General features: G+C 38.2%; 1 protein-coding gene across 1 annotated transcript in view; it reads left to right on the top strand.

The window, feature by feature from the left end:
* Nucleotides 1-15,170, top strand: part of LOC124172380 (nuclear matrix constituent protein 1a-like) — a 35,607-nt gene extending 20,437 nt beyond the window's left edge. Inside the window, exon 8 of the mRNA XM_046551849.1 lies at nt 14,917-15,170. Coding sequence (XP_046407805.1) covers nt 14,917-14,934 — 18 coding nt within the window. The 3' untranslated portion in view covers nt 14,935-15,170. The remainder of the gene's footprint in view (nt 1-14,916) is intronic.
* The last annotated feature ends 2,880 nt before the right edge of the window (nt 15,171-18,050 follow it).

The raw sequence follows: 18,050 nt of genomic DNA on the forward strand, positions 1-18,050 counted from the left end.
CCTATACTTTTATCGTAATGAAAAATAAACAAGTTACATTCAGATTTTCAGAAAGTTTTATTTAAACGGATAATAAATGTATACAAGACAATGCCATATTATGATATAAAAAAGTTACAATTGTGGTTCTGCAATGATCGGTAATGCGACGGCCCCGCAAGGGGGGATAGAGCGCCCCGTGCGCCCCCCAAATGTATCCGCCACGTATTTCAATCCAGGAAAAAGGAAAAAAATGCGCAACTATATTGAAAAAAATTAAAATGTTGCACATTATCAAAAAAAATCCGCAAACATAGAAGACCAAGGCAGAAGCCAAAAGAAAGAATTAAGTACCGTTAAGGTAGTAATTAGGAAGTTTCCCTTAGCGTTTCGAAAAGCGGTGCGTGATTGTATTTACGTTTTATGGTACATGACAGTTTCACCAGTCATTCGTACAGCATCCACTGGTCAGAAGTGTGAAACTGTCGGTTTTCTAGTATCATTGATATGCCGTGCTCGTATATCATTCGGAGAAAACATCAATTTATTACCGGCTTCCTAGAAAATTGCAAGAGGGTGAAATGCAGGTGAAATTGCCGTTTATGGAATGAACCGGAATAATGACGGAATCATGGTAAGCCAACGTTAAAATTTGATTGAAGTTTATACATTTAATCGGTGATAATGAAACAACCCAATTTTATACTTATTACGATGAATCCTGAGTTTGGGAAGTAAAGAAGATATCAGAGCCGAAAGTAATTACCCTAGGTAATTGGAATCAGAACAATAATTGAAAGAAATCGTTCGCAAGGATACAGAGTCCCCAGTGAATAAAAGTAGAGTTGAATAATTCGAGGAAGGAAGACTTTCTAGCAAAAGTTTTCATATGTCATAAGTTCGGAAAGAGAGATGGAACTTATTTAAATTCAATATATATTCCAAGCTTTCCCTAGAGGGAGAATTCGTAATGCATTATGGAAAATATGGTGGAAATGATATAACTTATGTACTTATTTTTAAAGAATAATGAAAACCTGGTAAAAGGGAAACGCTGCGATAGATTGGTTTTTCGAGATTGAGGAAAAACATTCTAGTTCTGGAGTTACAAATTTAATGCACGACTGTGCCAACATATTTCTAGATTCAGCAAATCTCTGAAATATTTATTTTGTCTGAGAGACCGTTTAATGTAAACCAAGCTTCCACAAGGAGGAGAATTTTTAACAAAAATAATGAAAAATATGGTGGAAACAATGTAACTTTGAGATTTTTAAAGAATGATGAAAATTTGATGAAATACGTGATGCATTCTCATTTACATCGAATTAAAAAAAATGTAAAACCTTGGCTAAGTTTTATCCCCTAGTTACATGCTAATAAATAATTAAGTTTAGAGTTTGCTTCTTGGAGTTTTTGAGATATGTCATGATTAAGTTTGTGAGTTTAACCTTGTTGATACTGCCATTTTTAGTGTCTCGCGGACTAAGGCGGCGATAATTAATAATAATATGGCGCCCTACATAAAAAAGGCGCACTATTCTCTTTACCTATGTCTTAATATCCTGTTTCGATTATTACCATTCCTTTCCTATAGTAATCATCGGTTTACTACCTCTCCAGTTGAATATAAGTTACGCCAGTAGTTTACACGGCAGACGGCCTAAGTGGTTGACTTAGCGCTTGTATAATGAACAAAGAAATTTTGTAGGTACTACCGGAATCGATAACCATAACCGTGAGTGGATATCTGCATAACTGTGGTTGAGTACAATCTTCCACCTATCTAACTCCCAATTCGTCGTTTTAATCTCCATATCTCCTATACATTTAGCCTCTTAATTGATGCAGAGCAGGGGGGATCGGGTTGGTGAGGTGGCTAGAGTGATGGCTTTCCACCCCGTGAGCTCGGGTTCAAATCCCGGCGGTGGCAGAGAATTTTCTGAGACTGCCCGATCCCTACTTGAATGTTGTGTGGAGGGCATTACACATAGGCGTTTTCAGGAAGATGCGTGACGCTGAGTTTTTTCAAGGACGTGCATACTTGGGTGAGACAAATTGATTCGTGGTTCGACCAAAGAAGGGATAACGAATTCGTTGAAGGCTAATGTGACGGCGGCCTGTCCTAACCATAGACCTTGAACAAGGTCTATGGTTCTAACCAGTCCTAACGCTACTGCGCTCGCCGCTTTTCTTTTGTCCTCATTGGATTCCACCCCCGACCGCGGAGGGCGCACCGGGCAGTGGACAGAACATAAATAGATAAATACTCTACACAGGATTCTCCACTCCCTTGGTTCCTGTGATTCCCACCGATCGCATCAAATAGCGGCGCTGATGTAGCGAGCCCCGGTTGTTCCCAAGCAATACACGCCCACAAGAGGCACGCTACGCGGCGAATTTGAATCCACGTTTCGCAAAGCAGAGCTGTGAAGGGCAAAATTTGCTGGCGGAGCGGGAGCTCTCGTGGCGTCGACGCAACGCGGAGCTGTGAAGGCACCCTAATATGGCCGCGAGAGGCACGCTTTGCGGCGAATTTGAATCCATGTCTCAATCGTTCATTGCTAAACAATAAAGTTCGTGTCAACTGCCCACGAAAATATAACTATCACCGTGAGTTTATGTAGTTTTCTGGAGGTGAAAATGTACGTAATCACAAAATCGGTACGCTAATTCACGTTGAGAGAAGGGAAGAATAAGTGGGTAAGGAAACGCTGTTAACTTTCCCAAGCCTGAATTAAGTTTGAGGGCCCATAGATATCAACCATGTCTTTAAACTTCCGGCACCTATGTTTTAGAGAATTAAGAATGATTCCTGCGCAGCTCATAAAGAAGAGCTCTCGTTGACATCATTACCAGACCACCTAGGCACACTTGGGGACGGGTCAGATCCGGTATTAGGACCATAGCAAGAATTTTTATCATCATTATGTATGATAAAAATTCTTGCTATGGTCCTGTATCCCCAACCGCTTATTTTCCCTCAGCTCCCAATCGTAGCCGGAGCTGCATCCGGGCACAAAACACCGACATTTACCCATGATATTTCGTAAATATCTTACTGGTGGAGAAATACTAAAAAAAACACCAAAATCGGTGAAATTCTCGGCTCACAGAGGATGATAAAAGCCGCTCACTCATAAGCCGCCACTGACAACAAGCCAAATGAAAGGAATAGTAGTATCGGTCGCGCCACAAGTGGCAAAAGTTGGAGCTTGAATTAATGCGCGGGACCCGTGTTCAAATTATGACTGCTACTGCCACCTAGTGGGGCCTCCTTAGTAATGTAAACTCTATGGGACAGAAGGTGAGCCCGTGAGGCAGAAAGGAGGGTAGTCGTTCCGAGGAGACGTGAGGGCGAGGATTGCCCTAGTCAGTGAGATATTTATTTTTGACAGCGTTGTTTTTTTGACGAGAATAGTGCCAGGAGTTTAGTTAGTTAAAGTCCAGTGTATACCTTATTTTTTTAATCCCAATTCCCTTCCCCATATTCCCGGTGATGATAAGGGAGTGGTTTGGTCGCTAGCGCGATCCTCCCAACTTACTGAGGGAATTACCTTCCCCTACAGGGGGGTTGGTTCAATTCCGAGTACGGGCGGAATAATTTTTCTCCCTTGCTCAGTATCCCGTACTGGCACCCAATAATTCCGACGAACCTAGACCCACAGCTTAACCCGAGGCACAACTGTTACACTTTGTAACCACCTAAGTCAGTTTCCTAAGTAAATACCTGTCACGTTGGCTCGCAACTCCTTAATCCAATCCCATTGACATCCATCAGAGCTTATTATTCCATAGAATTGCGTTTATTATGGTTTGAACTTCAACAGGGACTAGATTAAACATATCAACCACTAATTCAATTATTTTAGTTCATGTAGCATGTAATGAATAAATAACGCTGAGAGGTTTCTGCAGAGGGTCTAAATTTTCTTACAACGATTACAATCCGAGTTTTTTATATGTCCTATAGATCTGATGTTTACTCGACCCTAATCTCCATGATAAAGTAATCACGACGTATGGGTGTTTTTTTGTGACTAAATTCTCCGCGCCGCTAAATGCTGATGGCGGCTGTCAGTTTGCAAGATAATTATTTACCTTAACAGTTGTTTTTAACTGTATCAATTTATTGCTTGTCTTGAGGGTTCCACATATGTACATACTATGCGCCAAAATGTAGATTGATATAAAACGCTTTACAACAAATTATACTAATAAAACTAGCGAACATTAAATATAGAGAATGCATTTTGGCAATCCACCTTTTGAAGATACAGGCATTCATACCAAATTAAACATAACTAGTTAAATAATTGAATTTTCCTCCAGTTACCATGCATAAACCTCTTTCTTTACTTCTACCAATCCTCTCAGATCTCTAAGGTATTCAAGAATACAATAAAAATGTCTGGTATATAGTATTTTGCTAATCTTTTTACCATATAAATTGCAATATCTGCATATTACAAATACAGAGGGATTTCTTTTTGATATACGGTGTGTGTTTTTACAAGGACTCTTGCTCTTTTTTATAGTACTTTTCCATTATTGTTACCCATTTAATCAGTTGGCAACGTTAAGCAGTTATCCAGAAAATCATTCGGCCGAGTATTCAAAAAGGTTTAATATTAAAAGACTGTGGCACTATTTTCCGAGGCTTTTTTTCAAAACATATTTAATAAAGTAAAAATATAACTTACTATGAATCGGCATGAATGCATACGTTACCCAAAACAGCGCCAGATCATGGTTAATTTACCATTGAGACTAGGGACGTGCAAGCATCAGATATATATGTAAGACGTCCCCTGTCTTCGGAAATGGTAATATGCCATGCCTCCATTGAACCCAATCACAAGAAACGCGGTTTTGGACAATGGCGTATATTGTCACTGCAGGCAACTGGTTGAAATTCCACAAATTCCCTCAGCTATCACAGCAGAGTCAACGTTGAATTATACCTCTTTCGAGGGAAGATCTCTTAATGAAGATCGACTTTACGAGCCGCTTCTCATTATCACTTGGCTAATGTGAGCACGTACGTCAATACGAAAGCGCCATTGGAGTACTATCGCAAAACGCCTCATGGGTATCAAATTAAGCACGGAAGCAAAGGGCAACGATCCGCAATCTGCATCATAAGTAGGATTTAGTAATTTGTGGAATTCGAAGATTAAAAAAAATCGCTCTGCTTATTACGTTCAGGTGAAGTATGCTATGCTACCAAGGATAAACGTGTAATCACGAAGGAAAATCATCCGCTGCAAACTGAAAGGGGATGATAGGAGTCGGATAGAGTAGGATAGAGAGTGATAGGAGGAATGGAGGAATAACCCTTACAGCTGAGGGCGAATCCAAAACGCGAAGATGGTGCAAAACTCAAAACTAAAATTTTGATTGCGATAAAAATTACACGTAATGATTATACGGATAAATTAAAGTAGGGAAATTAACTTCGATGGGGTAAAATTCTCCACTATAAAATAATTCCATACTTACTCCCTCCTAAAAGAAAAGAAAATGCAATTGCTCATTGATAACAGCGGCAATTCCGCGTGTGATAACAATTAGCCCCGTAAGTAACAATTCGCCAACTTTTACAGAGAAAAATGGAATGAAATAAATATTCTGCGATGTAAATACTTAGAGTAATCAGTATAAAATATAATTTTCTTCTCTAATCGCTCCTATGCATGATTTTTCTGTCAGAGGGAAAAATTGAATTTGCTTGAGGGGGAGAAAAATGAATGTATAACTATTGGTAAATAATGGATACTTCAATCAAGAAATTATTGAATAGTTCACGCATTTGAAGGTCTTAACCGAATTCAATTGGTATAAAATTGGGTAATTTAGGCTCTTCTCTTAAGAAAAGGGTAGAAAACTCAATTTATAGAATCAAGATGTCATGTTATAGACCTGTCTGTGCATCCTCATTGGCACAAGGCGGTTTCTTTGGTCACCCTTAGGTTTGCCTCATATTGTTTCTTCCTTGAATTAGGGCATTGGTAAGCCAATCACTAAAAATACGCCACTTTCACATAATTATAAGATAGTGAATTATAAAAAATAGTGAAGTTAATAATGGGCCTGTAATGAGCCTAATTTGTGTATTAATCTAAAACTTCTTTTTTCAATGAAAGTTATGAATCGAAAATATGCATTATAAAGTGATAATAATTGAGCTCATATGTATATTTCTAATACCACGTATCCGAGTAAATTCAACTGATTCAGGCGTAATTGTATGGCATTTCGAGTTATTGAAATAAAAAGTAGTTGCACTATTCCAAAATTATTTTAATGCATACGATGCGCTTCAGCTCGCAGGCTCTGTGGCCGAAACGCGTAATCATCCATAAAAACATTAAAATAATTGTTATAAAGTGCAATTACCTTTTATTTCAATACCATTAATCCTTTAATTTGGCCTAAAAACGATTCAAAAAATTTATTTAAATTCCAAAAGGGAGAGCTTCTACCGTAGTTGCAGAATGTTGGCATTCAACGTAAGAAGAGTCGTTGCCAGATAGGCAAAAACATTCCCATTGTAGACAAGCAGCGAGTACAAGAACCTGAGGTGCTTTATTCGTCCTCCCCCTCATCCGCAGGGAGGAAGGCAGATGTCTTGATAAATCTTTCATCAGGATCGTGCCGCCGACCGTTGCATCCTTCCCCGATCAGGCATGTCTGGGAAGGAAATGTTCGAAGGGAAGTTGTCAAGGAAGATGGGAATGAGAGGCAAAGTCGATTAACATGACGCAAAAACGCGTCGATCGCATTACACCTCTTAGCAGGAAGGCTACTTTTTCCCCATTCTTCTCTCCGATGGTTTCTCCTTCCTGTCCTTTTCCCGAAAGGATTCCCTCCGTCACGCTTTGAGCGGCTGCACACTTCACCCTCAAAACTTCTTCAAAACGGTCTCCTACAATTTCCTCCCTCTCGTCCCAGACTTCCACTCTCTTGTAACGTCCAATTCTCTCTCTTCCCTCGTCTAGATACAGAGAGAGAGAGAGAGACCCCGGTATACTAGGTACGCGCACACCGGATAGCGTAGCCGAACGCTTTTCCTCCGCTGCAATTAACTTGCATTTCCCGGGATCCATAAAGGTTCCTCAAGGCGGAAATACTCGGAAAAGAAATGAAGATCGCAAAGCGTGCCAGTGCAGGTTTATTGCCTTTCCCGGTAAACGCTCGCCATGGCCCCATTCCGCTCGTGAGATAATTTTTTTCTTTCGTGTTTCCATCTCGGGAAAAATGACAGGTGGAAAAGGGAAGAGAACACTCAGAAGTTTCGACGTGAGAGAGAGGTGTTTGTTCTTGAACGTGAAACTTGTTTTCATTTTACTCGGGTTGTGCAATATTAGTCGTCAGGATTGAGTAAAGAGAAAAATACGTAGCTTGCCGCAAACTATTATTCGGGTGGATTCGAAAGCTTAACACATCTCTAGGAATCATCTTGATGAAAATTTCGGTTTAAAACTGACTATAAACCTTGAATCCTAAAATCTCACCGGATCACTTTATGGACCTCGTTGGAATTAGTAATGAAAAAGAGATTTTTTTATCATAAGGCGCTATTTTTTCATAATTTCTTTTACGAATTTTATCAATTTGCCGGAAATCATTGAATATTACAAAGACACATTCATTTAAAATTAAGAAATGGAACTCTCAGACTCGATATTGCTAAATTTTACAATTTTAGTAGAGGAAGTTTAAACTTTGAAAAACTTTGTATCGATTGACCACTCAATTAATTTTATTACCTGACCTCAATGAAAATTTAGATGAGAAATAAACATTAGTGTTGCCATAGGTATCTAATCCCAAAATTAGCGGCATTTGATTAAAAAATGCGAAATCGCTTGGCGCTACCAAGCATTTATAGTTTACGCTCATGGAAAGGAAGGAAAACTCTTATCTTCAGGTTCTATTTTTCAGGACTCACTCAGTAACTTGAAAGAAAAGTACACAGTATGATTTGTGAGTCATTGGTACTTAGGCTTTTAGTGCACACTAATGAAACTATACTGTAAAATCGGGAAGGATGGTGTTGATATTGTTAGGTGGGGATAGACTCACGGATGAGATTAGAAGAGGAAATCGTGTAACTCCAATCAGAGTTTGGACGGGGTCTTAAAAAGCCTCGTCCTATCCTCTACTCGACGCGGCATAGCTCATCGTTATCTTAATCGTTTGCCATTGAAAACAATTGGCACGAAATGATCATGTAAATAAAAGCCATTGAAACAAATAGTAAAAAATAACAAGCTAGAATAAAATGTACTTGAACAAAGATGACGCATAACGTTTTCGAAACTATTACGATTAAATGGCTGAATATCAAAAAATGAAACACGGGGGTGGGGAATCAATGGAAGATTAGAAAGAAGACTGATAGATAAAGTTTCTCTCCTTTGGAGGGAACTGCTATTTCGTGTGTATAGATTGCATGGAGATATATTATTTATGGATTTTCGAATAGCATTGTCATTGCATGTCACGCTTAGGATGATTGTAATATAAAATAGATATGAGGGACAAGAACACAAATTTTTGGGATTTAAAAAATTCCAAAGGTTAATTTCTCTTCTTCTAGCCCAAACATGACTTGCATTTTTTTCATGAAGGAAAAATTTCGGGAGGTCTTTTTCCCCTATTTCATTAAGTATGCCCGCAGAAGGACAATTTGCTAAGAAAATAATTTTTTTGCAAATTTCATACCTATGCGTAAAAATTTAAGAATGGTAATCATGCCATATATCTTCATTCAACCCAAGATAAAAAAGAATGAACTACTTTTTGAGGGAAATTTTAATCAGAGTAGGATTAAACAGCTTAGCATATCAAGTCCCTGTTTTTTTTAACGTCGACAAACGGTAAAAAGAATGAACCCTCCTGATGAACGTAAGCTCTTGGTGGAAAGTTCATGAGCGGGATTAATGTGAGTTAATCTGAAAGTGCGATTAACTCTAGGAAGAAAACGAAGGGGCTTAATGTAAAGAGTGGAAGAAGTGAAAACCTCAGAGGCTTATCTCATATGACTAAATTCGCTAACTTTGAGAATCCTATAAGTGGAGAGAGAATAAATTAAGAAAAATTAAAAAGAAAATGAGAAATTAACAACGAGGAAAGGGAAAAATAGGTAATAATGGCGATTCAGAGGCCATTTTTGAGTACAGTCATTTTATATAAACCCTTGGCGAAACTTTTCCGATTAAATGACTAATTTACCCAAATAACCCTAGTTAAAAACATTATTTACGATGGTGTCTGAAAAGATATTTCAATATTTGAGTGACTTATAATTATAAAATAATCTAAGATTCTGTCAAATTATTGATGATATTACAAAAATCAATCAAGTTTACCTACGGCCTTGACTGGGAGATGAATTTTACAGCCGGTCTTAACAGAGCTTAAAATATCCATTTTATTCTGCAAACAATATTTGGATAGTATTTTTCCTAAATAAAAACCGATACATATACATACATTTAAGACGTTAAGTCACCAACGGAGTTAATTTATTGCTTAACCTTAAGAGAAGTTTTTTCCTTAGTCTCGTAATTTTTGGCTTTCGGTATACACGGTGGCGCCGGGGTAAAGTCCCCGACTGCTAACCTAGAGGTCGCGGGTTCGAATCCCGCCTGGGTGGTTTGACCACCATCCAGGGCATGGATGTATGTGATTGTCAAACAAGTTAATTGTAAGAAAGGACTATCAAGTCCTTAATTCGCTTGTGAAATAAAGACGACATTATTATTATTACAATTTTAAACAAATTAGATAGTCATTTTGTAAAGATACTACTTTATTTGTGATTCTAAAAATAATCATCAGCTTCTTTAATAAAATAAACTTATAAATGTAGCATATCATATTTTAGTTTACTGGGATCCTTCAGCTTGGAAAACATAGAAGTCTTTCGAGCTGACGCGATGATTAATGCAACTGAAAAATTCTTAAGAATCGATCGGTCACGAACGTGACCGATGGATCTTTACTATTGAGGTAATAAAGTCATTTAGAATATAATTGAATGTTTCAGGCATGACGTCAAGAAAACGAAGGATCTAAGGTTTTCCCAGCAAATAGACTGGAGGAAGAGTTCTCGGGTTTCCAGCTCCCTGGACCCTTGGACCCGACTGGAAACCCGAGACTCTTCCTCCAGTCAAGAAAACGGTTCATAGGAAATGAATTGGATTTTTTTTAAATCGCAACGAAGCCATCCAGGGAGAAAATACTAGGAAACCATGTATTTATTTATGTCTATCTCCTACACATTTTTCTCTTCACTCAGTATGTTTTTTCTATAAATTAAGTGAGTTTGCCAACGACTCAATTTTTTCAGGATGACGTAAATACATACGTTCAAGTTGCTATTCAGTGAGCTGCGACAGCCCTCTTGTTGAGAACTTCTACTCCCCTGAATTGAGTCATAATGACCAGGACAACATTCATTAGACCGGTTTTTATGCTGTTCGCGCACGCAGCCTTCACTTCTCACTTCAAAACTTCGAATACGCGAGCTCTGGCATTCACTTTCTCCCATGTGCGCGTACGTCTGATTCTTATACCGCGCTATGTGCATGTCGGAGACGACTTATTTTCAATTCTTGCACCATCATCTTAGGAGTCCCATGAAGTTGTGAATTTTCTGGTTTCTCAAGTGAACACATAGGAAGTCATTAAGAGTTCAGCGCACATCTCGGTCATGGTATTAAATACCAACAGGAATATGCCAGGCATTTTATCTTCTTTATACAAAAATTATGTATTAATAGTCTAAAGTATGAAATTAATCAACACATTTTTATAATTAAAGCAGACAATGGCTTTTCAGCCCTTGTACCCCGTTTTTCTTCCAGCTGAGTGTCCTAAGCGATGAAGAATTTTAACAAGTCTGTTAGAAACAATATTTTATTTACCGAACACCCGAAGATTTCATCAACTTTCAAATATTTATTAAAGTTAAATGCAAGTTTAGACATGGATTTTTCACCGATTAAAAATATTTAATTTTGTTGATTTAGACATGTAACATCTCTGCGATAGGGGAAAAGGTCAAATTTGAGGAATAAACATAAATTTATTCAACTAAATAGGATTGCATTGTTTACACAAAGATATAATTGAGAGTTGGTGGACTGTTTGATAAATATGCGCTGGTATAAATTCATTTGTTTTGGCGAGGCCTTCAACGGCCTTAGTGAATGTACTTTTAAAAATGGTAATTTCATGATTATAAAGGTTTCTTTTTCTATCAATGGGGAAAAAAATCTTCCGTAGCGCCAAGATAAGAAAATTAACTCTTTTTTATTAATTTGAAAAATTTCTCCCACTTGGCTTTGTCGCCTTGAAAATTAACTCCCGGATTGTAATCGCGCCCGGGCATTGATGATTCACCTGGAGATACCGTGAATTATATGGTACGCGGAAAGCGGCAAATATTTTGGCGTGAGTGTCATTAGCAAGCCAATGTGGAGTCATAGAAATTTCATTTGATGAGAAAAGCTAAGCGAGGACTTGCGAAGAACGTTGGGTCCCAGCAGGAAGGAAAAAGGAAATGAATAAGTCGAGTAGCATCCCACCAAAGAGCGGCCATACGATGGCTGTTAGTTTTAGTGAGAAAAAGATGCGTCACCACATTATTGCCGTATAATTATCCAAAATATAACGCTAGAAGAAACCAACCTCTAATAATGAAGATGATTGACTTATAATAAAAACATGATGAATCGTCTATCATAAATCTAAGTTGTGTTTATTTGGGAAAGTTAGTGACAATGAAGTACCCCTTTACACCTAATCAACTGCTATACTTTTGATTCATAGTTGATCACGGACCCTTAATATCTAGCTATAAACATGAACTTTTGTTAAGGGAATTAAGGAGACTTCAAAGTCGTTCCTGTTCTAAAATACTACATCTTTTTAAAAAATATGCTATTTCGTAGAGGTCAGAATGATAGTGTTATTGTTGAAATTTTTGCCGAACTTGGCGATCCGATGAAAAATATTTTTGCTTCTTGGAAAAACCTTTCTCAGGAAGGCAACAAGGGAACAAGGTGGTGTGAAAGCCATTGAATGGGATTCTAAAGTCTCGAATACAAGTAAAATTGGTGAAAATTATGCTATTATGGATAAATAATTTTCTACTGACTTCCTGCCTGATTCCAAAATTTTAGCCCGAGATAACTAAATTTACAACATGTGCCAATCGACCTTGGCTATCAGACTATTTTTTTAACTCTTCCATCTGCACTTAGTTTTTGAGGTCTGCAGGCAATTTGAGCATGGTTTTGTGTTTTTTTTTTCGCTCTTGTTGTCAAATTGTGAGCAAAATGTGATGACATGATGTGATGAATTATTGAACACATGTGATGTTCATTACACAATAATTATCGCTCATATTTTTTGCATTTATTTTTCGATCCTTTTAATCAAATTTAGTATAATACTTATTAGTTCGAAAGAATTATTGATTTAAGCACTACTACTACGGCTACTCTTACGAACCAATTTTTCTTGGAGGTAATACGCGGATGCCTTTTGGCCTACGCATGGAGCATCAATGATGACTTAGGCGTGAAGAAATTCCCAAGGGTTTAGGCACTCCTCAAGCAGCAGAAAATAGATAGCAACACGTTTGACGCGGCAGAGCGAAAACGCGACCAAGTCCAAGATGCGTGCGTACAATTTCTCCCGGCAGGCGGGCGGCAGTCTGGCTCACGGTCGGCGAAGGCGAGCCTTTTTACAAGTGAGTCACATCGGGAGACGCGGAAAGGTCAAGGGAAGAGAGGAAAGAGAGAGCGCGGACCTCTAAATAATGCGGTTGACTCACTCGGACACACAAGCGAGGCGATATGCGGCGAGACATTGTTTTTTCCTTTCAGCAGGAAGGGAAGGGAAGATCTATGTCGCTTTAAGCGAAAACAAGAACTCGAATTGCGATACCGTCCCCGTTACGAGTTAATAAATTATCCGTAGGTGCAATGTTAATATCCTAGGTCTTACAGTCAAATATTGAAAGAAATGTCATCATGCACCTCACAATAGGTGAAATAAAAATGGAAAATGAAAAGACGAAAACTCTTTAGGCTATTTTTTTGCTGAAAAAAATGTCTTAAATCCTATATGATTGATTACAAATAGTTGAGAGGGGTGGTAAAAGTAGTGAAGTTATCATTAAATTGGCAATAAATAGCTATTTATTGGGTTCTTACCTGTGCGCAAGAGTGCTGTTAAGATTGCACGGGGCAGCAGAGTCGTCTGTTGCCATTGCAATTCAAGGTATGGGGTTCAACAACTTGTATACCAGTTAATTACGTATTTTCTTCTCTTGTTTATTTTCTACCCTTCACTCGTATCTAGTATCTAAGGAAATGGTTCTAAATGACTAATCGAAACGTGTATGGACACAGGCCTGAATTGTCATACGAGATGACATGCTCTTCAATCTGCACGCTGCCTTTCACAGAATTCGTTTTGAAATAAGGCCATCGATTTGAAAAATTTATATTAACTTTATATGACACTAGATTTGCTTGCAACTTTTGCAAAAAATACACCATGGACTTTTCTCGTAGGTCGCATTCACTCTCTTCAGAATTAAAACTTAGGAAGAGAAGCGAACAATGGGATTGTCTCTATTATTATTGAATACCTGGGGGATGAGGAAACTTTACAAGACAACTTTCATCACGTAACCATCCTTTGAAGCAAGAAGTGAGAAATCAATTATACTTTATTCGAGGATGAGTCATGTTCTGGGAATCAGTCGCTCCCGTGCTCCTCTAAAAAAATGCAAATTCGACAAAAGCGTGACTTAGAGAGAGGGGTCGATGGGAATTCCATATTATTCATGCCACAATTCGATTTTAATTAAATCTGATAGGATATGTTTTCAGTGATTCTTCTTCGACCGATCACTAATAGCTTTGGAAAAATTAAAACACTATCTCCGTGAATTTTCAATGTTTTTCGAGGTGGAAAATAATACATAATGTAGGTACACGCCAAAAAGTAATGCTTCATATTACGGTGAGCATGCGCAGCCTGATTTGAACGCTCGTAAGCTTTCGCCATGGTTTGCTATATTTTACAAGATTAAGGCCGAAAGCTGTTTCTTATATTTTTAGAAACTTTTACCAAAATGACAGTCATCTGCCAATAGTAATTGCTTCCGCTCATTAAGATGCTAATTTTTTCCCAACCATCTATTTCATCTTTAAAATAAACTTAGCGATAAGTATCGTACATAGCTTATGTTTCACACATGCATCAATAATATTCTCCTCAAAATCCATGTGAATCTACTTACATAAATCGGCAGATTAACTTTCATCATAAAAAAGCAGTCTTTAGATGTAATAATTTTGAGTTCTGCATACTCTCTTCTTTATTTAGCCGTTCGTGTGTTCCATGTCCCAAACATGTTTAAATTAAAACATGGTGTTGAGAGTTTCTGCTTCTTACGAATAATAAACGTTTCGTGGATGTAATTTCTCCCCAAAATCGTTCCTCGATGAGAATTTAGTTGCAACTGGTTATTTTTTTGAGAGACCTCACCGAGAATGGAGGGAAAATGGTAGCTGCCGACTGTTCGCTGGTTTGGGCCATCGCTCTTGGAATGAGTTTAACGAGAATAATACATTAAAATAGTGGAATTGACGAAGGGACGTTAAGATTATTCTGTAATGGATAGAAAAAGTCTAAGAGATCAGCCAGAGAAACTATTTCACTGTTATAAGCAGCAGTAGCTACATTAAAATGCTTGTATATCTTCTCAACACTGTTTTCTCAATTTACCGAAGACTACGAACGTATTCCGTTTGAAATTTAAATTTAGAGATGACGCATTTCTGTGACGTATGAATAATTTACGATCCGCTCCTGAATTTATTCCTCAAAATCTTCCCCCCCCAGATGACCATCAAGTCGTAACTGACTATTTTTGGAGAGACCTGTAGCCAAACACGGAGGGGAAACGGAGGAGGGAAAATGGGGAGTTCCCCGCGATCGTCGGCGTGGGTCGTTGAGCTCTCCCAGACAGGCCACTCGCCATTGGAGGATGGAGAGGAAGAAGGCAGCCGCCAGCCTGTCTACCAGTCATCCTCAACCCCCGCCACCGAGCGATGCAGACTGCGCGGCGAAATCTCTTGCTCATCGCCGCGTCATCCCCTCCACCGCGCCCTTCCCGAGAAGGTAAGGCATCCCTTCCACTCCGGAAATACTCCCGATGCCTATCCACACAGAATTCGCTCGCCCACGTATCGAGGTATCGGCTAGCGCACTTTCCATCTCTTCCCAACGGAAAAGGGGACAAGCCAGGAATGAAACCTCACCAACTCGGAGAAGTCTTATTCCGTTACCTACATTGGAATCAGTGGGCGTGACTTGAAAATCGGGCCATAAAAGATATCGCAATCTTAACCTATTAACGCATATTGGTACCATACGGGACCAACTGGTAGTGCAATGCTAAACTTACCTTCTTATGTTATATTTCGTAATTTATTTAGGTTTTTTATCAATTCAATTATTTAGACATCACATTAGAGGAAAACGGATACAGTAGTAAGGACATCAGGAAGAGAAGTGCATGAGCAAAGGAGGCGTTCATGAACAAGAGGGAGCTTATGAGAGGATCGTTATAAAGGAGCTTGAAGAAAAGTTTAATTAGGGTCTGATGTGGAGTGTAGCTCTTTACGGTGCGGAAACGTGGGCACTTGGGAAGGAGGACGAGGGAAGACTGGAGGCATTCGAGATGTGGGTGTGGCGAAGAATGGAGAAGGTTAAGTGGACGGAGAGGAGTAACGACGAAGTGCTGGATATTGGTGGGTGAAGAGAGGCAGCTTTTAGATGAGATACGAAGGAGACAGAGTGTATGGATGGACCGAGTACTTAGCGGGGAGGGGATGTTGAAAACGGTGTTAGAGGGTACAATGTTAGGTAATCGAGGGAGAGGGAAGAAAAGAATAGGATATTTAGGTGGAACGAAAGGGGGTAGGCCTTATTGTGAATTGAAAAGGGAAGTGTTTGAAGGAATGGGAGGCTCCCAGAATGCTTCAAAAGTACTCTATCGAAACCTACCTAAATCGATAGAATACTTTAATAATAATTTGGGTTTTTGAGAGCTAAAAATACATTAAGCGTATTTTTAATTACATTTTTTCCAAAAATTTTGCTTTTTTAGCTAAATTCGATATTTTAGCGTAATTATGTTGAAAAATTTATGTTTTTTTTTGCGAAAAAGTAATTATTTAATAAAGATGTATTTGGAATTGAAATGCGAATATATAAATGTTAATTAAGTTTCGATTTTTTGACCCCTTTAACGCCTAGCTGTACCATTTGGTACCAGGTTGTCTGTCCGAAACTATTAGTGCTAAAAGTATAAAATTTGCACCTAATTACTCTTAATGCAATCGGTTGTAAAATATTAGATTACGACAAAATTTTGAGAAAATTTTTAATTCAGACGTTACCGGGTTTAGACCAATCTACCGCAGTTCTAGTATTTCCCCTTTCCTGCCAGGAAAGGATTTCCGCCAAGTCACGCCCGCTAGTATTACTTTTGTTAGAAAGATATTTATCCCTGTAGACCAGGGGTCTTAGTTAAGTCCTTATCATCTTGTTTGTCGTTTTTAGTAATTTTTTGTAATTTTCTTTATCTTCGTTGATATCACTTATTGTAAGCTGTTATCTGCTGGGTACATTTTCAAGCATCTATGCCTCAAGTTATACCCCATACCCATCTCATACTCCCCTTCATACTTCTAACTCATGAAAATAAGACAAAAAGCTGTTATTAGGATCAGCCAAAATAATGTTCACTTCGAAAAATTAACCAATGGCTTTAAGAAACAGTTGTATGATCACTGATATCCAGAAAATATAGATGCAAAAGCTAATAACTGTCACCATTATCAATGTCAATGCAAGCTATTTGAGTTTGGTAATTAAAAGGAATAACTAATAAGTAAACTCTAGTTACGAGCATAATGCAATGGTAACTTTTCCTTGCATTCAAGTGGTCTTTACTCCTCCAGACGGTTGATTTCGAAGAGATAGTGTTCTTTCGATTACTCACTTAAATCCATAATTTCTTTGGTGGAATCGAAAAATGGTACTTCTTTGACGAAATCCCTGTGGATATATATAGCTGTATAGCATTTTGGAACAACCACATGCTGAGATAAACTCTTCGGCATTATGACATCACAGAAGCTGCAACATTAATCTTAACTATGCCTAAGATCACGATTCCCGGCGTTTATTACAGACAGAACTGCGAGTTTTGCATGCTTTGAAGCAATTCAAGATGGCGCCCGAGCTAGATTTGTCAAAACGACAACCAATTGAGGAAAAATGTCTTTTGCTATAAAATTTCCGAAAATGTTTATCTCGATAACCGTTTAGAGCCCTGTTGAACTATTTGCGACGCAATTCAATAGTAGTATATCTAATGATTACTCAATCCTATTTGCGCCATCGCACAGTGGTCCCAATCGCTAATCTAGCGGGACAAAAGTCAGTTTTGCAACTTTTAAAAATAAAGTCTCCGTAGGTGTCACGATATCCGAAATGAAATGCTTCATCATGATTGGTAACTTTTACAACGTTTATATAAGTTATAACAATGTTATGCAGCTGCAAAGTCACGCGTAGAGATTGCCTACCATCCGCCTACACCCAGACGGTGGCTGACTCGCTAGCATTAACACGTACCTGCTAGATAGCAATAATGCAAGGAACGAAAATTTCTAACGGAATCTTATAGCCATTGGGATATAGTATTATTTAGAGTGATTTTTCTTCAAATATAATTGCTTTAAAATACTAGATTTCAAATGGCAATCTCTCAGTCTTTAAAACCTCGTTTTTTATCGACTTCAATTGTTTAAATTGACTTATAAAAAATATATGTCGAGGTAGGATTGCGATACCTTCAAAGACATGTAGAAACGTCCTTATAGTTATAGATATTTTTATCACATTTTGCGCCTACTTGCGCTTTTTTACAATAATGCCCTTTTTGTTAAATGAAGTTAACAAAC

The sequence above is a fragment of the Ischnura elegans genome, chromosome 1 (genome assembly GCF_921293095.1).
Source record: "Ischnura elegans chromosome 1, ioIscEleg1.1, whole genome shotgun sequence".
NCBI classification, from domain to species: Eukaryota; Metazoa; Arthropoda; class Insecta; order Odonata; family Coenagrionidae; genus Ischnura; species Ischnura elegans.